We start from the raw sequence: 23,608 nt of genomic DNA, 5'->3' as shown, positions 1-23,608 counted from the left end.
TTTAAAATTCATGATCATTTTTTAGAATTATTGAAATTGATATTTCCGTGAGATTACATGTCAATGTCTGTTGCCTTAATATGTTACCTCACGGAAAAATATTCACTGACATCGATCGTACAGAACGAGGCAAAACCAAGAATACAAAAATTCCGAAACCCCCGGTAGGCCTACTCCGCTGGTGGATCAATTTTTGAATTTCGCAAACAATTTTAAAATTCACCTCAGAAACCACTCCAGCTTCTCTCAATCTTCTGTTCACATTAGTATTCGACCACACGACTACGCCACGCTAGCCTCATTTCCACCCTGAGACCCAGACTAGTCTGCACCATTATTGGACGGGACTAAATAGGATGAAGCGAGCCTCCAAGCGAACCAGGGAAGTCGATCTCGTGTCCGACCGCTGAATGTACGGCGGAGGAGTCAGTAGGAGAACTGAAGGTTGGAGGTGAAGGCCTGGCCGAAGCTCCACCACGCCGGCACGACGTTCGGGAAGACGACGGTCTGGCCGCCGGTGTCGGTGACCCCGAAGGTGAGCGCCTGGCCGGCGAGCGCCGCCAGCGACTGCCAGTTGGCGCCCCAGTTCCGGCTCATCGGCATCCTCTCCGTGGCCGTCCCCTTCACCCACACCGCCTTGATGTCCCCGGTTCCGGCCACGTTCGAGATGAGCACCAGCTGGAAGTGCTCGAACCCTCCCATGGTGAACCGCACCCCTCCTCGCTTCTCGCAGGCCACCCTACATAAATAAAACATCACATACTGATTAATCTATCTAATATTCATCCAAGTCAAACCGCCCATGCAATGGTGTGTAGTGGGTACCTTTGGTAGAGCACCGGCACGACGCCGCCCTTGTAGATGCCGATGTGGAGCCAGGCGGGCTGGGCCATGTCGAAATGCGCGCGCGGCGGGTTGCACCAGCCGCCGTCGCCGCCCGCGAGGGCGTAGTTGGGCGGGCACAGGTTGGTGGCCGTGACGGTCACCGACTTCCCTGGCACGCACCACTGCGACTCGGCCTCGTGGTCGCACGTCACCTGGTAGCACTGCCCGCACGACGCGCCGTCGCCGAACAGCGTCTGGCTCAGCGCCGCCGTCCCCGTCCCGTACCCCGTCCAGTACAGGTTGCCGTACCCGCACGCTCCACCTGCATCCATGCACGCGTTGAAAACTACGTCTGCTGCTTAACCACTCCACTGTACCTGCTGGTAGCTCTGAAGTAAACAGAGGCTAGCAGTGCGCGCCCGGCCGGCGAACTTACCCATGGTGCCGGAGGCGTCGCTGCCGCCGTAGAACGTGGCCGAGCCTTTCGACCAGCCCGTCGCCTCCGCCGGCACGAAGCCCGACGCCGCAGCGACGAGGACGGCGAACAGCATAAAGCTCCATGGCCTGCTCCGCGTCTCCATTTTCTCAAGATCGTCAGTGAGAGTGATGGCCGGTGTACGTGATCGGTGAAACGTGAAAGTTAATCCCAGACAGCTCCCAAGTGATCCACTCTACTACTACTCCTACAACATACACTGTACGCACGGTAGTTTAAATAAGTAGCGGGAGTGAGTGAGCGATCGATCGAGTGGAATCGATTTCATAATTTTAACCCTGCAGGCCGGTGCAGCGAATTGGTGGCGCGTATGACACGTGCACAGGAAACTGGATCGCTCAGCTAGAATTCCGCGCGCTTCCCGCAGATTGGATCGTCGGTCGAGCTGCTCCATGTTTCTTTCCTCGTAGTTTAGCTTCCATGTACAGTACAGTGTTAGAAAAAAAAACTCCTGATCGTCGGTCGAATTGCTCCATGTTTCTCTGCATGTTTCCGCCATGAATCTTGCTCAGCTCAATTCGACAATGGGATGATTAGCTGGAATTGTTTGCCTTTTCTTACTAGGACGGCGAACTTGTCATGCACCTCCTGAGTTGTTAGTTTATTTTCCAAAGTTGAGATGCGATGCCACACAAGGAGGGCCGGGGTTGGTGATAAGAAGGAGAAGATGAATCCTGGGATCTTCTATATCTAAATAGCTTGCCCCCACTAACTATTTTTCTCAACATGCAAGCATGCCACATCATCACACAACATGCACGAGAAAAGGCCCACACTCACTACCATATGTCTCGCGACATGCAAGCATGTCATTTCATCATGAAACCTGCATGAAAAAAGACCTATCTCAACATGCGAATTTCTATTCTATTATTCTATTTATATTTAATAAACATTTTACAACTATATAGTGATCAAACATAATAAATTATATGTAGTTTCAGTTCTATCCTTTTATATATGTTTCATACAATGAATCACATTGAGATATGTTACAAAATATTCCCGCGACAACGTGCGGGGAGCGGCAGCTCACTTGAGGACGGCGGCCACAGCCCACAGGGATAATGGTGCATAAGCTGCCATGCTGTCACACGGATTATGGCGAGGGAGACGGTGCCGGTGCGTGGTTGTTTAACAAAAATTCGAAAGTCCACCAGCGATGCGCACGCAAGTCATCGGCTTCGTTCATCCTATATATCGAGCTATTCACGGATAGCTCATGCGCTGTCGAAAGGGTGGAGTATTTCTTGGAAGCTGTGCTGTCGATCTGTGACATCAGAGGGCAGGAGCTTTGGAAGTTTTAATGACTTCCGAGTCCGTCTTTTTGTTCCTTTTTACACCGGTTTTCCTTGCTTTTTTCTTTTCTTTTTTCAACACACGTCTACTCTTTTCATTACACATTCTACATATTTTTTATTTTCTTGCGAGGAACATTTTACCATTTTCTTGTGCACACGTAACATTATTTTGATACATGTTAAACATTTTGTAAATACATGATGTACATTTTAAAAGAATATGTTTTAATATTTTTTGTGAAATACATGTTCAACTAAATTCAAATATATGTTGAACATTATTTTTTAACAGTATGAAACATTATTTAACTACATGAACATTTTTCTTCCATTGTCTAAACATTTCTTTTAAATGTCATGAACATTTATTTGGAACACGTGACGATTTTCTTTAATGTCATGTACACTGTTTTGAGTTAGGAAATTATGTTTTTGCATTGTATAACAATATTAAAAAATGTTACATACCTTTTCTATCAACAGTTTTTTGCAGTTACACCAAAAATGTAAGTTAAAAGTTTATTGGAATAAAAAATACACCGCGTTAACATTTGTTGCAACAATGTTACAAAGTTAAGTTAAAAGTTTATTGACGTAACATTTAAAACTTGCCATTGTATGACAATTACTATCGACATTTTTTTACAATTACACTAAAAAAATATTGCCTTAACATTTGTAAAAAAAAGTTAAAAGTTTATTGGAATATATGCATTTAGAGTATTTTGAAAATATAAAAACACAGAAAAAAACTAGCATAGGTGCCTATGTACGTGCCTAAGTGTACGTGTGTGATTATGGGCTAGCCCATTTAGGACAACGCTCAGGCGAGGGAGCGCTCTGTCTTGCTATAAGCGAGACAAAGCAATGCTGGAATGGCCTACGATGAGATATCGAGCAAAAATGAAAGTTGAAGGCCACAATTCAAGGGAGTTATCCATTGGCATTGCGAGCCCGCGTGGAATGCTCTTCTACGTCTACCCTAGGTGGACGACCCATATGTGTGGACCGTCAGCTCACATGAGGAATTGAGGAGGGCGGCAGCCACAACCCACAAGAAGAATCCAGGTGCATATGTTGTAGTGCTATCACACAGATTGTGGCGGCAGATGCAGTGTCGACCTGCGGTTATTTATCAGAAATTAGCTAGTCCACGCTCTCCTGCCCTTCGATGTTGGGTTGATCGGGCATAATAGTTGAACATCCTATCTATCCGTGAACCTTGGGTTGATTGGGCTAAGACCTGAAAGGAGTTGTACAGTATATAAAAGATGATGGGCCTAGGATGAGGTGGCAAGGAAAGATGGAAGTTGAACGTCGGGGCTATTTCTAGCCTGATGCGAGACTTCACTTGGTATCGCCTCTGGCGCGGCGCACTAGGCCGACCCAGTACAGTAGCCGCCACGTGAGCTTTTCTCTCATTGGTTTTCATTATGTATTTTCATTGTTTTGATCAGTTTCCTGTGAGTTTTTTTATTTCAGGTTTACTTTTTTCCTTTTCCTTTTTTTCTTTTGTTGCCTTCGATTTTCTTTGTTTCTTTCTTTTGTTTTCACTAGTTTGCTTTACTCTTTTTTTTGCTCTCTCCTTTTTCTTTTTCTTTTTTTAACATATGTCTACTTTTTCATACATATTTTACATTCACTGTCTACATCTGCAAGGTTTTTTTTAATATATGATGATAATTTTATGGATAAACGATTAACAGGTTTTTCAAATATATGTTTTGATGTCTACTTTATAAATACACCTTGTACACTTTTCATATATATCTAAAACATGCATGTTTGACAAGTATCAAATACTTGATTACAATTTTGTCAAATTCCTGTTTTGAAGATCTTTTCAAATTTGTGTTAAACATATTTTACACATTGAAACATATTTATGGATCATACATAACATTTGTGGCACCCCAGCTCAGAGAAAACCGGAACGCCCCGTATTCCAGCCCAGAGATCGAGATGAAGTCTTTTGGAATACGGCACTGCTTAGCATAGAACAAACCAGCTCTTTATTACAATCTATTTGGGTACAAGGGGTTAGATAGGCACGGCGACACTACGCCTGCCACTATTGCTCTATGCAAGCAGCAGAACAACTCGAAGTAACGGAATAACTCTAGCAGCAGAATAACGACGACGGTGGTGAACTCCACTCCGCAGGGACTCTGACTGGAACGCTTATCCTAGCTCACAAACAAGGACTCCACGCCAAACAAGCAATCAAATCCGGAATGACCTGCAAACTGACATGACACACCAAGTCAGTACATTGAATGTACTTGCAAGCTCACAATAATCCAGAAGCATTCAAGACAAACAAAAGCATGGCAATTACAGGTTAAGCAGGGATTGTCATGATATCAGCAGAACAACATAGCATGAACAACATGAACATGATACAGCTAGAACAACATGAACATGGCATGAACATATGAATCTGACGATACTAGCATGCAACATGATGACACTATCATGCATCAACTTACCAACCTCGGACATCACAAGATCATCTTAGGATCAAATCAAGCTTGGTATAAACAATACCGCAGTAGTCATTACATGACCACAAGGAGCTTGATCTTTACCCACGATTCTTGCACAACATCACGAATATCCAACAACTCGGTATCCTTGATACCACGGTGATCAATCACGGATCACAAATGGAATCACACTTGGTTCAACGGGTTACCTCGTAGCCAGACGGTTATCATTCACGGATCACAAACGGAACCACTCTAAGCTCAATGGGTTACCTCGTAACCAAACGGTGATCATTCACGGATCACATAACCATCTTATCTCATCATCAAACCGGGGTTGTTATTAAGCACATCATTATCATTACTGTTGACCCATAGTGTGACCGACACAAACTGGGCCCTTATCCGCGGGCACAGCTATCGATAGATTTAGTATACACTCTGCAGAGGTTAGCACACTGTACTGAAGGAAATATGCCCTAGAGGCAATAATAAAGTTATTATTTATTTCATTATATCATGATAAATGTTTATTATTCATGCTAGAATTGTATTAACCGGAAACTTAGTACATGTGTGAATACATAGACAAATAGAGTGTCACTAGTATGCCTCTACTTGACTAGCTCGTTGAATCAAAGATGGTTAAGTTTCCAAGCCATGGACATGAGTTGTCATTTGATTAACGGGATCACATCATTAGGAGAATGATGTGATTGACTTGACCCATTCTGTTAGCGTAGCACTTAATCATTTACTATTTTGCTATTGCTTTCTTCATGACTTATACATGTTCCTATGACTATGAGATTATGCAACTCCCGTTTACCGAAGGAACACTTTGTGTGCTACTAAACATCGCAACGTAACTGGGTGATTATAAAGGTGCTCTATAGGTGTCTCCGAATATACTTGTTGGGCTGTCGTATTTCGAGATTAGGATTTGTCACTCCGATTGTCGGAGAGGTATCTCTGGGCCCTCTCGGTAATGCACATCACTATAAGCCTTGCAAGCAATGTGACTAATGAGTTAGTTGCGAGATGATGTATTACATAACGAGTAAAGAGACTTGCCGGTGACGAGATTGAACTAGGTATTGAGATACCGATGATCAAATCTCGGGCAAGTAACATACCAATGACAAAGGGAACAACGTATGTTGTTATGCAGTTTGACCGATAAAGATCTTCGTAGAATATGTAGGAGCCAATATGAGCATCCAGGTTCCGCTACTGGTTATTGGCCGGAGATGTGTCTCAGTCATGTCTACATAGTTCTCGGTCATGTCTACATATTATGAGTTATGTGTTTTGATGTGCCGAAGGTAGTTCGGAGTCCCGAGTGAGATGGGGGACATGACGAGGAGTCTTGAAATGGTCGAGACATAAAGATCGATATATTGGACGACTATATTCGGACTTCGGAAAGGTTCCGAGTGATTCGGGTATTTTTCGGAGTACCGGAGAGTTACGGGAATTCGCCGGGGAGTATATAGGCCTTATTGGGCCATACGGGAATAGAGGAGAGAGGCCAAAAGGAAGGAGGCGCCCCCCCTGGTCCGAATTGGACAAGGGGTGCAGCCCCCTTTTCCTTCTCCCTCTCCCCATCTTTCCTTCTCTCCTACTCCGAAAAGGAAAGGGGAATCCTACTAGGACTTGGGAGTCCTAGTAGGACACCCCACACTTGGCGCGCCCTCCTCTAGGGCCGGCCTCTCCCTCCCTCCTTTATATACGGGGGCAGGGGGCACCTCTAGAATAACAATTGATCATTGATCTTTTAGCCGTGTGCGGTGCCCCCCTCCACCATATTCCACCTCGGTAATATCATAGCGGTGCTTAGGCGAAGCCCTGCATCGGTAGCATCATCAACACCGGCATCACGCCGTCGTGCTGATGGAACTCTCCCGCAAAGCTCTGCTGGATCGGAGTTCGTGGGACATCATCGAGCTGAACGTGTGCTGAACTTGGAGGTGCCGTACGTCCGGTACTTGGATCGGTCGGATCGTGAAGACGTACGACTACATCAACCGCGTTGTGCTAATGCTTCCGCTTTCGGTCTATGAGGAATTTTTTTTAAATTACTACGTTCCCCAACAGTGGTATCAGAGCCAGGTTAATGCGTAGATGTTATATGCACGAGTAGAACACAAGTGAGTTATGGGTGATACAAGTCATACTGCTTACCAGCATGTCATACTTTGGTTCGGCGGTATTGTTGGATGAAGCGGCCCGGACCGACATTACGCGTACGCTTACGCGAGACTGATTCTACCGACGTGCTTTGCACATAGGTGGCTGGCGTGTGTCAGTTTCTCCAATTTTAGTTGAATCGAGTGTGGCTATGCCCGGTCCTTGAGAAGGTTAAAACAGCACTAACTTGACGAACTATCGCTGTGGTTTTGATGCGTAGGTAAGAGTGGTTCTTGCTCAGCCCGTAGCATCCACGTAAAACTTGCAACAACAATGTAGAGGACGTCTAACTTGTTTTTGCAGGGCATGTTGTGATGTGATATGGTCAAGACATGATGCTAAATTTTATTGTATGAGATGATCATGTTTTATAACAAAGTTACCGGTAACTGGCAGGAGCCATATGGTTGTCACTTTATTGTATGCAATGCAATCGCCCTGTAATTGCTTTACTTTATCACTAAGCGGTAGCGATAGTCGTAGAAGCAATAGGTGGCAAAAATGACAACGATGCTATGATGAAGATCAAGGTGTCGCGCCGGTGACGATGGTGATCATGACGGTGCTTCGGAGATTGTGATCACAAGCACAAGATGATGATGGCCATATCATATCACTTATATTGATTGCATGTGATGTTTATCCTTTATGCATCTTATTTTGCTTTGTTTGATGGTAGCATTATAAGATGATCTCTCACTAAATTTCAAGGTATAAGTGTTCTCCCTGAGTATGCACCGTTGCGAAAGTTCTTCGTGCCGAGACACCATGTGCTGATCGGGTGTGATAAGCTCTACGTTCAAATACAACGGGTGTAAGACAGTTTTGCACATGCAGAATACTCAGGTTAAACTTGACGAGCCTAGCATATGCAGATATGGCCTCGGAACACTGAGACCGAAAGGTCGAGCGTGAATCATATAGTAGATAAGATCAATATAGTGATGTTCACCATTGAAAACTACTCCATCTCACGTGATGATCGGACATGGTTTAGTTGATTTGGATCACGTGATCACTTAGATGATTAGGGGGATGTCTATCTAAGTGGGAGTTCTTAAGTAATATGATTAATTGAACTTTAATTTATCATGAACTTAGTCCTGGTAGTATTTTGCAAATTATGTTGTAGATCAATAGCTCACGTTATAGCTTCCCTATGTTTTTTATATGTTCCTAGAGAAAAACTATGTTGAAAGATGTTAGTAGCAATGATGCGGACTTGGTCCGTGATCTGAGGTTTATCCTCATTGCCGCACAAAAGAATTATGTCCTTGATGCACCGCTAGGTGACAGACCTATTGCAGGAGTAGATGCAGACGTTATGAATGTTTGGCTAGCTCAATATGATGACTACTTGATAGTTTTGTGCACCAAGCTTTATGGCTTAGAACCGGGACTACAAAAACGTTTTTGAAACGGCACAGAACATATGAGATGTTCCATGAGATGAAATTGGTATTTCAGACTCATGCCCGTGTCAAGAGGTATGAGACCTCTGACAAATACTTTGCCTAAAAGATGGAGGAGAATTGCTCAACTAGTGAGCAAGTGCTTAGATTGTCTGAGTACTACAATCACTTGAATCAAGTGGGAGTTAATCTTCCAGATAATATAGTGATTGACAGAGTTCTCTATTCACGATCACTAAGTTACTAGAACTTCATGATGAACTATAGTATGCAAGGGATGACGAAAACAATTCCCGAGCTCTTCGTGATGCTGAAATCAACGAAGGTAGAAATCAAGAAAAAGCATCAAGTGTTGATGATTAAACAAGATCACTTGTTTCAAGAAAAGGGCAAAGGAAAAGAAAGGGAACTTCAAGTATAATGGCAAGCAAGTTGTCACTCCCGTGAAGAAGCCCAAAGTTGGACCAAAACCTGAAACTGAGTGCTTCTACTGCAAAGGAAATGGTCACTGGAAGCGGAAATGCCCTGAATATTTGGTGAATAAGAAGGATGGAAAAGTGAACAAAGGTATATTTGATATACAGGTTATTGATGTGTACCTTACTAGTGTTTATAGTAGCCCCTGAGTATTTGATACTTGTTCGGTTGCTAAGATTAGTAACTCAAAACAGGAGTTACAGAATAAACAGAAACTAGTTGAGGGTGAAGTGACAGTATGTGTTGGAAGTGGTTTCAAGATTGATATGATCATCATTGTACACTCCCTATACTTTCGAGGTTAGTGTAGAACCTAAATAAATGTTATTTGGTGTTTGCGTTGAGCATAAATATGAGTAGATCATGTTTGTTGCGATAAAAATAATCGTCTAAGACGGAGAATACATTGTTATTCTGTTTACATGAATAAAACCTTATATGGTCATACACCCAATGTTGGTGGTTTATTGAATCTCGATCGTGGTAATACACATATTCATAATATTGATGCCAAAAGATGCAAAGTTGATAATGATAGTGCAACTTATTTGTGGCACTGCCGTTTGGTTCATATCGGTGTAAAGCGCATGAAGAAACTCCATATAGATGGACTTTTTGAATCACTTGATTATGAATCATTTGATGTTTGCGAACCATGCCTTTTGGGCAAGATGACTAAAAATCCGTTCTCCGAAACAATGGAACGAGCTAGTGACTTATTGGAAATAATACATACCGATGTATGCGGTCCAATGAGTGTTGATGCTCGTGGCGGGTATCATTATTTTCTGACCTTCACACGATGATTTGAGAAGATATGAGTATATCTACTTAATAAAACACAAGTCTGAAACATTTGAAAAGTTCAAAGAATTTTAGAATGAAGTGGAGAATCATTGTCGGGGGTTGGGTACGACATATGCCAACAGATGGCTTATCATGGTGGGGGCGAGTAGAACATCGCCGGTGCCTGGAAGCGGGATAAGACGTAGACACGTACGCCGGCGAACTTTACCCAGGTTGGGGGCTCTCCGTGGAGATAATACCCCTGCTCCTACTATGCGGGGTCTCCACATGATCACTAAGGCACTAGTGCTACAAGTTGCTCCTTGAGCTGTGTTGTAACGCCCCGGATACAACTTTCCATATTCGTAACTCCAACTCTTGCCTTTTCCGGAGATGCGATATGTTATTTCCTCCGTGGTTGGGTTTTTGTCTGTTGTTTTGCATTTTCTTCTTGTTATGCATCTCGTCTCATGTCATCATTTGCATTGCATCGGCATCGTTTTCATAAAACTTGCATCCGCTCGTAGTTGCCGCTTCTTCCGTGTCTCGGCTGACCTTCTCTCAGATCAACCGGACCACTCTCTTCTCTCTCTTTTCTGAGCTCATCAAACCCCGTTGCCTTCGTGGACCGTTCCGAGACCAACCGGGTTTCTCGAGTCCCTCTTGTCTGACCACCTAACCTCTCTGCACAACCATCGACCCCCTCTTGCGCGTGTCCGAAACCTACCCCGAACCTGACCCGCTCAGTCATCTCCGTTGGATTCGAATCATCCACTTACATCCATAAAATATCTTCGCTATTTTATTTGGACTCCCTAGCCTCTTTTTTTTCTCGACCGTTCGATTTTGATTGGAGGGTCCGATTAGCCCCTAGCTAAAAACCCATTTGCTATAAATAGTGGACAACCCTAATTTCTAGGGATCATGTCCCATCCTTCCATGTCCGCCGCCGTCACTGTTCTCTCGGGATCCATCCCGATCTACCTAGCCCCTTTTCCTCGTGTTCCAAATCGAACCAACCCACAGCCGCGTCGCTCCTCGCTTTCAGCGCCGCCCGCAAGCGCAGCCACATGCCTGCCCGATCCTCCCGCTCGATCCCTCCCGAGCGCCTCCTCCACGCTGTGCTCCTTCCCCGAGCCCTGCGCCTTGCTCTGCGCCATGGAGTTCCCCATGGAGCTCCAAGCCGATGCCTCCCGCAGCCAGCTCCTATCCCGCAGCGCCCCTCCTCCCTGCCTGAGCCACCGGAGCCAGCCGCCGACGAGCTCCAGCCAGGTCGCCCCGTCGCGCCCCCTCCTGGTTCTCCTTTCTCATCCCCGTGCCTCACCTCTCTCTTTTGCGAGTTTCTGTAGGAGCTGCAGCAACCGCCATGGACAGCGTCTCTCCAGCGGTTCGCGTCGCCTACTTCACTCCGGATCTGAATCCCTCTGCCTCGATCCGGTCGCTGCCGTCATGCCAAGTTCCGCTGGCAAGCCCTGCCTCCGCCGCCTTGCCTCGCCGTCCCCGCCGCCAAGTCCGGCCATGGCCGTCGCCCCTTGCATCCTCTGCTTCGAGCAGGAGGATGACGAGCACTCGACCCAGCTCCGTTGACCACGCCCCTGCATCCTGCGACCCGCGCGAGGCCTCCTCTGCTTCGCTCGCAGCCCAGCTGCCCAGCGCCTCCCCAAGACCCAGATCTGCACCGCTTGGGCCTCCTCCTCTCTAGCCGGGCCAAGAGCCCATGGCGAGCAGCCCAGTCCGCCCTCCAGATTCGGCCCGTTGCTGTTTTTTTACTGTCCAGCGATTTTAGCATTTATCCTGAGATATCAGTTTTGCAGAAAACCCCTCCATATTCATGCATTTAATAACTCATGAACCGTGCATCATATTAAAATGTTTTATATATGTAAAGTGCTTAGAATTTCATCTAGTTTCATAATATACCACTTTTATCCATGTTAAAAATATTTAAAATGCTGTTTGTGTTAATTTGCATAAATGCCATGTTAAAATGTTTTATTTCATAACTAAATAACCGTAGCTCCTTTTTAAATAAACTTTATATGTAAATGGGGTGCAAAAATTCCTAGAATAACATGGTCCACTTTATTTTCCTGTTTAACAACAATAAAATATGTTTTAGGGCAGAACAGTACCGAATTTAAAATATGCACATGGGGATTTTCCGGAATTGTTGTTTTGTTGTTCCGGCCTCATTTAAACTTGCTTAGATAGGTAGTTTTATTATGTTTCACCTCTCGCCATGTTTAACAACATTTAATATTGTTGTGTACCTAACCGAGAGAGAACTAAATAATTGCTTGTGGTGTTTTGTCAATATGCAACTCGTTGCATATTGAGCTCCACTTAACTTGTAGCATTGTTTGTTTCACTTTGCCATGCCATGCTCTTTAAACCGGACATGCATCATATTTCATTGTGCATCATGCCATGATTATGCTTGTGTGTTTACCATGTTGTTTGCTTCTCTTCGGGTTGCCTTTGGTTTCGTTCCGTAGTTGTGAGGATTCGTTCGACCACGTCCGCTCATCTTCTTCATGGACTCGTTTTTCTTCCTAGCGGGATTTCAGGCAAGATGACCGCTACCCTGGATCTCACTACTATCATTGCTATGCTAGTTGCTTCGTTCTATCGCTATGCTATGCTTCCTATCACTTGTTCTTCAAGCCTTCTCAAATTGCCATGTCAGCCTCTAACCTTTAACACCCTTCCTAGCAAACCGTTGTTTGGCTATGTTACCGCTTTGCTCAGCCCTCTTATAGCGTTGCTAGTTGCAGGTGAAGTCGAAGTTTGATCCATGGTGGACAAGTTTATGTTGGGATATCACAATATCTCTTATTTAATTAATGCATCTATATACTTGGTAAAGGGTGGAAGGCCCGGCCTTATGCCTGGTGTTTTGTTCCACTCTTGCCGCCCTAGTTTCCGTCATACCGGTGTTATGTTCTCGGATTTTGTGTTCCTTACACGGTTGGGTGATTTATGGGACCCCCTTGACAGTTCGCTTTGAATAAAACTCCTCCAGCAAGGCCCAATCCTTCGTTTTACCATTTTCCTCACCACCACCTACCTTTCCCTTGGGTCGGCCAACCCGAGGGTCATCTTTATTTTAGCCCCCCCGGGCCAATGCTTGTCTAAGTGTTGGTCCAAACCGAGCGATGTCCGGTGCCCCCTGGGCAACCAGGGTCTATGCCAACCCGACGTCTGGCTCATCCGGTGTGCCCTGAGAACGAGATATGTGCAGCTCCTATCGGGATTTGTCGGCACAGAGGGAGGCTTTGCTGGTCTTGTTTTACCATTGTCAAAATGTCTTGTAAACCGAGATTCCGAGTCTGATCGGGTCTTCCTGGGAGAAGGTATATCCTTCGTTGATCGCGAGAGCTTATCATGGGCTAAGTTGGGACACCCCTGTAGGGTATAATCTTTCGAAAGACGTGCCTGCGGTTATAGGCTGATGGGAATTTGTTAATGTCCAGTTGTATATAACTTGACACCAGATCCGAATTAAAACGCATCAACCGCGTGTGTAGCCGTGATGGTCTCTTTTCGGCGGAGTCCGGGAAGTGAACACGGTTTCTGGGTTATGTTTGACGTAAGTAGGAGTTCAGGATCACTTCTTGATCATTGCTAGCTTCACGACCGTTCCGCTTGTTCTCTTCTCGCTCTTATTTGCGTATGTTAGCCACCATATATGCTTAGTCGCTGCTGCAGCCTCACCACTTTACCCCTTCCTTCCCCTTTAAGCTTTGCTAGTCTTGATACCCATGGTAATGGGATTGCTGAGTCCTCGTGGCACACAGATAACTACAACAACAGTTGCAGGTACAGGTTATGCGATGATCATGACGCGAGAGCGATGCTTGCTTGCGCTGAGTTCTTCTTCTGCTTCTTCAATCAGGGGATAGGTTCCAGGTCGGCAACCTGGGCTAGCAGGGTGGTTGTTGTTTGAGTTCCTGTTTGTGTTTCATCCGTAGTCGGATGATGCTCTTATGTATTGTGATGTTGTATTCGTGTGGCATTGTATGCCTTATGTATGTATCCCCATCTATTATGTAATGTTGATGTAATGATATCCACCTTGCAAAAGCGTTTCAATATGCGGGTCTATCCTTGGTGGGACCTTCGAGTTCCTTTTGGATAGGGTCGCATATTGGGCGTGACAAGTTGGTAATCAGAGCCTCGACCGACCATAGGAGCCCCCTTGATTGTTGGCCGTTGTTGAGTCTAGAAGGAAACTATTTTGAGTCTTAGGATTATATATATCAGAGAGTAGGATTCTTTTTACTCCTCAACCCCTTTGTCTCTCTGGTGAGGTCTCCTGATGTAGATGTTTTGACTTTCCTCTCCTCAAATTTCACTAAATAAAATTTTAGGATCACGCGGGTATCTTGGAATCGTTCCGATGGTTTTGTGACGAGAGCATTGTTCTTGGTGCCTCCTGTCTTTTATGTGGCAGTGACCCGGGGAGTTGAGCTCCGAGGTGTTGTCGTCACAATTTTATCGTTGCAGTTCAGGAATACCTGAGTTTTGCCGACATCGAAAATCTCTTTTATGCAGTTGTTGGTGAGATAACCTCGACGCCACCCAGTACTGGGGTGGGAGTTCGGGAGTATTGCCATAACTTGCATAACGGATGCTTTTTGAAGGTTGAGGTACACGATTTCCGGAGTTTTCTTGGTTATGTGTTGACGGATGGATACAGCTGGATGTAGGTATTGTTAGTTTGGGTGAGATATATTGCTTCCCCTGTATCCCCAACACCAGATTGCATAACCAGAAAGTTTTGGGAGTTTATAGGTGGGAATTCAAGTAGCTCCTAGAATATCTTTCCGACAGATGCATGATATGGATTTGGGTAAATCTCTATCATATGTATTTGTTCCGGCTTATTCTGAAAGCCAAATCCTTTGTTTTGTTTTATTTGTGGTATTCGAGTTGCTTCAAAGTCAAGTGTTGATTCCATACCTTTCAAGCGGTGTTCTCATATTTCTATGGGAGTACTAATCCTTTTGATCATTGAGGTTGTCATGTCAACTCTTTTCCAACCGGTGTGCTTCTCTTCATGTGTATCCGATCATTTTCAACATCCGCAAGATCAACTCTAAGTTTTCTCACCGGTGTTTGTTTCATCCATCCCAAGTTGTCTTTGTTTTTCCCGCCCTCCCACCCATTTCTTCAAGGACTCAGATTTCTTAATCAAGTATCCTTTTATTGATGGGAAGTCTCTCCATTCTTTTCCCTCAATGCTCTTATCCGGTGATTCTCAGGAAGACACTAAAGGAAGCTTCAAGTTTATCATTCTTCGTTCTCTTTTTCTTCTCTGGTGGTTTCAATTCAAGCCTTGTCGATCATATCCTTTCCTCGTTTCAAATATTTTTCTCATGCCGGTGTATCTCTTGATCATTCACCTCTCGCTTACCATTTGTTCCGGTGTGCTGAAGATACCTCAAAAGTTTCATGTTATCATTCCTAATCTGTTCAAGATATCTCGAGGTTGTTATCTCTTTTGAATCATTTAATTCAACCGGTGCAATCTCTCTTTAAAATCATTTCAACGGTGTTTCTTTTGAGTGGGCCCTAACCCACAGGTCTTTTCCCAGGATCTTACCTGACTCTTCTAATTATTTCGGAGCCATTCCTAATTCTTTTTGAGTTTGACGTAAGAATGAATTATCATAAGTCATATGTCCTTCTCCAAGATCTTTCAAATTCTTTCATCATTGGTTCAACCTTTCTAACTTTCATCCCGGAGTATCTCAACAATTCATGGTGGTGTTCTTCGTCGTCATTCTCGGATTTTGAAGACCGAAGAAGAGTTCCTCTTAAATCCTTACCCGTTCTTCCAGAGATCCATGGTTCAAGCTTGATGCCATCCTCTCATAATTGTTTTCGATTGTGAGAATTCTTTTCTTACCATCCAAAGCATTTCATGAGTTGTTTCCATTTCTTTCTCCGAAGGCCATCATGTCATAATTCTTCATTCTCAGTGTGTAGCTATCGTTCTCCAAATCTTACCGGTGAATCTTTCAAATAGCCTCTAGTCAGTTCATGATCTCTTCGTTCTCATGTATCTAAATCGCCTCAAGTATCTTCATTCATTCAAATTCTTCCCGGTGAATTGTGCCTTTGCTACTTTCATTTTCAATTCTTACGGTGGTTCGTTCAAGATTCCTCTTCCTTCGTTATCATATCAATTCATTCGTTGTTTCCGAATCCCACTGGTGGTTCCAACTATACCTTCTCAAGTTTACACTATATCTCTTTTAATCCTTTCTATGAGAATAAGTAGTATGCCAAATCCGTTGCTTGTCATCAATTTAAATTGATGAAGGATAAGCATACAATCAATCTTATTCTTATTTCCTTGAGGTGATTCAATTCTTTTCTTCTGGAGATTGTTCATGATGAAGTAATTCTCGGTTCTAGTATTCATCTTTTCTTTCCGGAGTTCCAAGTTCTCTCGGTTATATCATCACGAAGCTCCATCTAAATCATTGCAAGGCTTCACCTTGTGTTTCCAACTTCTCTTTCTTTCTATCATCCTTTTATTACCGGAGTTCTTCATGGAGGCTCTACATGATGGTTCATCAAGGATTCTTTTCATTCTTCAATTGTTCTTCAAGATTTCTCTCGAAGTTATGACCCGCCAAGCTATAATCAAAATTAAACATGGGGCTCAACACATGTTTTGTTTTGAGGCGTTCAAGTATTCTTCATCTTGCATTCCAAAGTGCAATTCTTTCTACCTTATCTTTTGAGGTGGTGTTATATCATTCTTGACAATTTTCATGTTTCGTGATTCAACATTTGTCAAGAATGAGGTAGTTAAACCCATCAAGTCCTTCGAGCATGAGTTCTTCTCAATCCATCAATCTCTTCATTGGAGTTATCTTGGTATAGATTTCACCTAAAGCCTTCCCCTAAGGAATGTTGCTATTTGTGGTGCTTATCAATGATCCAAGTTTTCTCCTATCCTCTCGGCAAAAGCAGTTTTCATCCCTTCGTTGATCTCAAACAAGCAATTGTTTTTCGTTAGTGGCAGAATTTCACCTCAAGTGTTGAGATGTTTCCATAATCCCACTACAAGCTTATTCTTTTCGTTGTTGGTTTTCCAACAACTCCATTCAATCCTTCTTTGCAAGGATGCTTTCCAAGTTCATTTGTGGCAGAAATTGTCATTTTCTTCTCCGTCCCTTTATCCCAACAATCTTGCTTCTATTCTTTTGTTCCGGAGGCATTGTGATGTTGCTCTCTTCACTAATCATCTTGTTTTGTCAAGATCATGTACTTTTCCTTGCTTATCCATTTAACTGGAGTGTTGTGTATATCATTCCTCATTTAACCGGAGTCTCATCCAAGTGCTTTCATTTTGCCAAGTTCATATTCTATTCCTCCCAATTCCAACCAGAGTGACGTCTTAATTGATCTTTGTCATTCCTTGTACATCTCGTTTCAACCAGAGTGGTTGCATGTACTTCTTGTCCATTGTAACCCTTTTCTTATGTCTTTCAACCTCCAAGGTTCACATGGTGTTCCTTATTTTTATTTGTTCTACCGCGGTGCTCTCAATTGTGTTCAACTCCGTTGTGTTCTTTGTTTCAACTTTTCAACCTCTCAAGGTTCTTTGGTTTCACTCGTTTGTCGAAGAAGCAACTTAGTTTTACCTCTTATCTTCCTATTCCTTTTCCCTCCGGTGCCATCCTAGATCTCGGGACGAGATCCTCTCGTAGTGGTGGAGTGTTGTAACGCCACGGATACAACTTTCCATATTCATAACTCCAACTCTTGCCTTTTCCGGAGATGCGATATGTTATTTCCTCCGTGGTTGGGTTTTTGTCTGTTGTTTTGCATTTTGTTCTTGTTATGCATCTCGTCTCATGTCATCATTCACATTGCATCGGCATCATTTTCATAAAACTTGCATCTGCTCGTAGTTGCCGCTTCTTCCGTGTCTCGGCTGACCTTCTCTCAGATCAACCGGACCACTCTCTTCTCTCTCTTTTCTGAGCTCATCAAACCCCGTTGCCTTCGTGGACCATTTCGAGACCAACCGGGTTTCTCGAGTCCCTCTTGTCTAACCACCTAACCTCTCTGCACAACCATCGACCCCCTCTTGCGCGTGTCCGAAACCTACCACGAACCTGACCCGCTCAGTCATCTCTGTTGGATTCGAATCATCCCCTTACATCCGTAAAATATCTTCGTTGTTTTATTTGGACTCCCTAGCTTTTTTTTCTCGACCGTTCGATTTTGATCGGAGGGTCCGATTAGCCCCTAGCTAAAAACCCATTTGCTATAAATAGTGGAAAACCCTAATTTCTAGGGATCATGTCCCATCCTTCCGTGTCCGCCGCCGTCACTGTTCTCTCGGGATCCATCCCGATCCACCTAGCCCCTTTTCCTCGTGTTCCAAATCGAACCAACCCACAGCCGCCCGCAAGTGCAACCACCTGCCTGCCCGATCCTCCCGCTCGATCCCTCCCGAGCGCCTCCTCCACGTCGTGCGAGCCCTGCGCCTTGCTCTGCGCCATGGCGTTCCCCATGGAGCTCCAAGCCGATGCCTCCCGCAGCCAGCTCCTATCCCGCAGCGCCCCTCCTCCCTGCCTGAGCCACCGGATCCAGCCGCCGACGAGCTCCAGCCAGGTCGCCTCGTCGCGCCCCCTCCTGGTTCTCCTTTCTCATCCCCGTGCCTCACCTCTCTCTTTCGCGAGTTTCTGCAGGAGCTGCAGCAACCGCCATGGACGCCTACTTCGTTCCGGATCTGACTCCCTCTGCCTCGATCCGGTCGCTACTGTCGCGCCAAGCTCCGCCGGCAAGCCCTGCCTCCGCCGCCTTGCCTCGCCGTCCCCGCTGCCAAGTCCGGCCATGGCCGTCGCCCCCTGCATCCTCTGCTTCAAGCAGGAGGACGACGAGCGCTCGACCTAGCTCCGTTGACCGCACCCCTGCATCCTGTGACCCGCGCGAGGCCTCCTCTGCTTCGCTCGTAGCCCAGCTGCCCAGCGCCTTCCCAAGACCTAGATCTGCACCGCTTGGGCCTCCTCCTCTCTAGCCGGGCCAAGAGCCCATGGTGAGCAGCCCAGTCCGCCCTCCAGATTCGGCCCATTGCTGTTTTTTTTCTGTCCAGCGATTTTAGCATTTATCCTGAGATATCAGTTTTGCAGAAAACCCCTCCATATTCATGCATTTAATAACTCATGAACCGTGCATCATATTAAAATGTTTTATATATGTAAAGTGCTTAGAATTTCATCTAGTTTCATAATATGCCACTTTTATCCATGTTAAAAATGTTTAAAATGCTGTTTGTGTTAATTTGCATAAATGCCATGTTAAAATGTTTTATTTCATAACTAAATAACCGTAGCTCCTTTTTAAATAAACTTTACATGTAAATGGGGTGGGAAAATGCCTAGAATAACATGGTCCACTTTATTTTCCTGTTTAACAACAATAAAATATGGTTTAGGGCAGAACAGTACCGAATCTAAAATATGCACATGGGGATTTTCCGGAATTGTTGTTTTGTTGTTCTGGCCTCATTTAAACTTGCTTAGATAGGTAGTTTTATTATGTTTCACCTCTTGCCATGTTTAACAACATTTAATATTGTTGTGTACCTAACCGAGAGAGAACTAAATAATTGCTTATGGTGTTTTTTCAATATGCAACTCGTTGCATATTGAGCTCCACTTAACTTGTAGCATTGTTTGTTTCACTTTGCCATGCCATGCTCTTTAAACCGGACATGCATCATACTTGATTGTGCATCATGCCATGATTATGCTTGTGTGTTTACCATGTTGTTTGCTTCTTTCCGGGTTGCCTTCAGTTTCGTTCTGGAGTTGTGAGGATTCGTTCGACCACGTCCACTCATCTTCTTCATGGACTCGTTTTTCTTCCTAGCGGGATTTCAGGCAAGATGACCGCTACCCTGGATCTCACTACTATCATTGCTATGCTAGTTGCTTCGTTCTATCGCTATGCTGCGGTTCCTATCACTTTTTCTTCAAGCCTTTCCAAATTGCCATGTCAGCCTCTAACCTTTGACACCCTTCCTAGCAAACCGTTGTTTTGCTATGTTACCGCTTTGCTCAGCCCTCTTATAGTGTTGCTAGTTGCAGGTGAAGTCGAAGTTTGCTCCACGGTGGACAGGTTTATGTTGGGATATCACAATATCTCTTATTTAATTAATGCATCTACATACTTGGTAAAGGGTGGAAGGCCCGGCCTTATGCCTGGTGTTTTGTTCCACTCTTGCCGCCCTAGTTTCCGTCATACCGGTGTTATGTTCCCGGATTTTGCGTTCCTTATGCGGTTGGGTGATTTATGGGACCCCCTTGATAGTTCGCTTTGAATAAAACTCCTCCAGCAAGGCCCAACCTTGGTTTTACCATTTGCCTCACCACCACCTACCTTTCCCTTGGGTCGGCCAACCCGAGGGTCATCTTTATTTTAGCCCCCCTGGGCCAATGCTTGTCTAAGTGTTGGTCCAAACCGAGCGATGTCCGTCGCCCCCTGGGCCACTAGGGTCTATGCTAACCCGACGTCTGGCTCATCTGGTGTGCCCTGAGAACGAGATATGTGCAGCTCCTATCGGGATTTGTCGGCACAGCGGGAGGCTTTGCTGGTCTTGTTTTACCATTGTCGAAATGTCTTGTAAACCGGGATTCCGAGTCTGATCAGGTCTTCCTGGGAGAAGGTATATCCTTCGTTGATCGCGAGAGCTTATCATGGGCTAAGTTGGGACACCCCTGTAGGGTATAATCTTTTGAAAGCCGTGCCTGCGGTTATAGGCAGATGGGAATTTGTTAATGTCCAGTTGTATATAACTTGACACCAGATCCGAATTAAAACGCATCAACCGCGTGTGTAGATGTGATGGTCTCTTTTCGGCGGAGTCCGGGAAGTGAACACGGTTTCTGGGTTATGTTTGACGTAAGTAGGAGTTCAGGATCACTTCTTGATCATTGCTAGCTTCACGATCGTTCTGCTTGTTCTCTTCTCGCTCTTATTTGCGTATGTTAGCCACCATATATGCTTAGTCGCTGCTGCAGCCTCACCACTTTACCCCTTCCTTCCCCTTTAAGCTTTGCTAGTCTTGATACCCATGGTAATGGGATTGCTGAGTCCTCGTGGCTCACAGATAACTACAACAACAGTTGCAGGTACAGGTTATGTGATGATCATGACGTGAGAGCGATGCTTGCTTGCGTTGAGTTCTTCTTCTGCTTCTTCAATCAGGGGATAGGTTCCAGGTCGGCAGCCTGGGCTAGCAGGGTGGTTGTTGTTTGAGTTCCTGTTTGTGTTTCATCCGTAGTCGGATGATGCTCTTATGTATTGTGATGTTGTATTCGTGTGGCATTGTATGCCTTATGTATGTATCCCCATCTATTATGTAATGTTGATGTAATGATATCCACCTTGCAAAAGCGTTTCAATATGCGGGTCTATCCTTGGTGGGACCTTCGAGATCCTTTTGGATAGGGTCGCATATTGGGCGTGACATGTGTCTAGAGGTAGGAGAAGGCGAGGCTAGCTCTTCCCTGCCCTAGGTAACTGGCTAGTTCTATCAGGGTTGGAACCCTTTGCATGGGTGGCCTGGGGGGTTTATATAGGCCTACCCCCCAGGGGTACAATGGTAATCCGTCCGGGTGTTGGGCCCGGCTGTCAGTGTCTCCAGCCTCCAGCTTCTCCGCCGACCGTTGGGGCCCGCCACCTGGTGGGCCCCGCCGACTGGTTGGTGGCTGCTTACTGTAGCCGTGCCGTTGATGACGGGGGCTTGGTCATCTTAGCGTGGCTACAGTCCCGCCGCCTGGCAGGAGGCCACTGTAGCCACACCTGGTCTTGTCAGCTTAATGGCATGCTTGCCTCGGGGCAAGGGACGGCCGCCTGCTGGAGGCCGACCCCTCCCGAATCCGCCTGGTTGATCTTCCGCCGTCTTCTACGGGGTCGCTGCCCGATAGGGCCCGCCACCGACAGGCCGTACCGATAGGCCGTCGTGGGGAACAGGACTCCGTCTGCTCGGAGCGACGTCAGGGGAGACATGGCACAGTGCCCCGTCGTGCGGAGATCTCCGCCTGTACAGAGCACTGTAGCCACGCCTGTCCCGAGCGTGGGAGGCGACGTGCTTTACTGTAGCCATGCTCTGTCTTGTACTCTCGATGGGGGCTCGGCCGCACCGGAGTCGCGTGGTAGCCGCCTGCCTGATGCCGCCCTCCCTGGAGGCCGGCCAACAGGAGTCGGTCACTTGAAGCGTCATAGGCTTGGGTCAGCCGCCCTCTGGTAGCCGGCCCTTGAGCGAGCCGGCTCCCTGAGGGATGAGCTTTTGCTCGGGGTCCAGCTCGGCAGAGCTAGCCCAAAGTCTTGATAAATCCAGGGACTTGGGTGAGCCTACCCGTGGCCCATTACTCCGACAGTAGTCCCCGAAGCCGGCGAGGCGTTGCGGTCGAGGGGCAGCGAAGTCTCAGCGGCTTCCCCTCCTCACCGGGCTCTGGGAAGACGTCGGTCCGCCATGCAGCCAGCTGACTGCCGAGGCCGGCCTGGCCCAGGCGGAGCTTGCCTGGTTGGTTTTGAACTTCGAGGCGGGAAACAGGTAGCATGCCTGCTAAGCTTCCCGGGCCGCCACCCGCCACAGACGCGCCACACGGCGCACGTCAGCCTGGTCAGCCTGCCACCCCACGCCCTCAACGGGACGTGACACTGGGCCGGGCCCACCACTACCGTGCCTCGGCAACCAGGCGGATCCGCTGCGCCGACGGGGACGGTTGCCATTCCCACGGCCATTTACGGCGTGCTGAATGTATGCGGTAAATGGGGATCGTGGGGTCGTGGGCGCAGTTAATCCCACGACCCACGTCCCGCCCCCTCGGCTTCGTAGCCCGAGGGCTATAAGTAGGGAGATGGGAGAGGTGCGGCAAAGCACTCGCTCCCCCTCCCACTCTTCTTCTTCTGCTGCTTGCTCGTCCATCGCTGTTGCTATTGTTCTGTGCTGCCATAGTGCTGCCGCTGTTGTCCGCCGCCAACGCCCTTCTCCTCCCCACGCAGTCAGCTGAAAGCCATGGCGCGCGAGAGGGGCGACGACTGGGACGGATCGACCGTGATCGAAGATCATATCTCCTTCCTCCGTGAGACACGCCGGATGCCCAGTGCGGCCTTCGTCAAGGCGCGGGTGCCGCTGGAGACAGAAATCTCGCCGGTGCCGCGGGGAGACGAGTGGGTCGTCTTCCGCTCGCACTTCCTCCAGGTCTTCGGCCTCCCGGTGAGCAGCTTCTTCCGCTCCTTCCTCGACTTCTACCATCTTCAGCCTCACCACCTCACGCCCAACGCCATGACTCTACTCTCCGCCTTTGTCATGGCGTGCGAGGGCTACATCGGCATCCTCCCCACAATTGAGCTGTGGGGAGCGCTCTTTTATGGGAAGCTCGGCACCTCCACCAGGGAGACGGCGGCCGAGTGCGGGGGCTTCGTCGCTGTGCACCGACTGGCGAAGCGGAACGCCTTTCCCGTCATCAAGCTGGCGCAGTCGGTGAAGATGTGGCAGCAGTCCTACTTCTATGTTGAGAACGTAGATCCGGCTGCCGACTTCCTCAACCTGCCGGCCTACGAGGCCGGCCCCCCATCGTGGCTCGGCCCACCTAG

The 23,608-nt window shown here is 46.5% G+C and overlaps 1 protein-coding gene across 1 annotated transcript; it reads right to left on the bottom strand.

Moving 5' to 3' along the window:
* Positions 1-426: 426 nt before the first annotated feature.
* Positions 427-1,406, bottom strand: LOC123095169 (expansin-A15-like). The gene is made up of 4 exons (XM_044516979.1): positions 1,262-1,406; positions 1,080-1,147; positions 826-947; positions 427-739 (listed from the first exon to the last, which is right to left on the bottom strand). The coding sequence occupies exons 1-4, from the start codon at positions 1,404-1,406 to the stop codon at positions 427-429; spliced, it is 648 nt and encodes a 215-aa protein (XP_044372914.1).
* Positions 1,407-23,608: the final 22,202 nt, after the last annotated feature.

Source organism: Triticum aestivum, chromosome 4B, assembly GCF_018294505.1.
Source record: "Triticum aestivum cultivar Chinese Spring chromosome 4B, IWGSC CS RefSeq v2.1, whole genome shotgun sequence".
Classification (NCBI taxonomy): domain Eukaryota; kingdom Viridiplantae; phylum Streptophyta; class Magnoliopsida; order Poales; family Poaceae; genus Triticum; species Triticum aestivum.
This window is presented reverse-complemented; position numbering and strand designations above follow the sequence as displayed.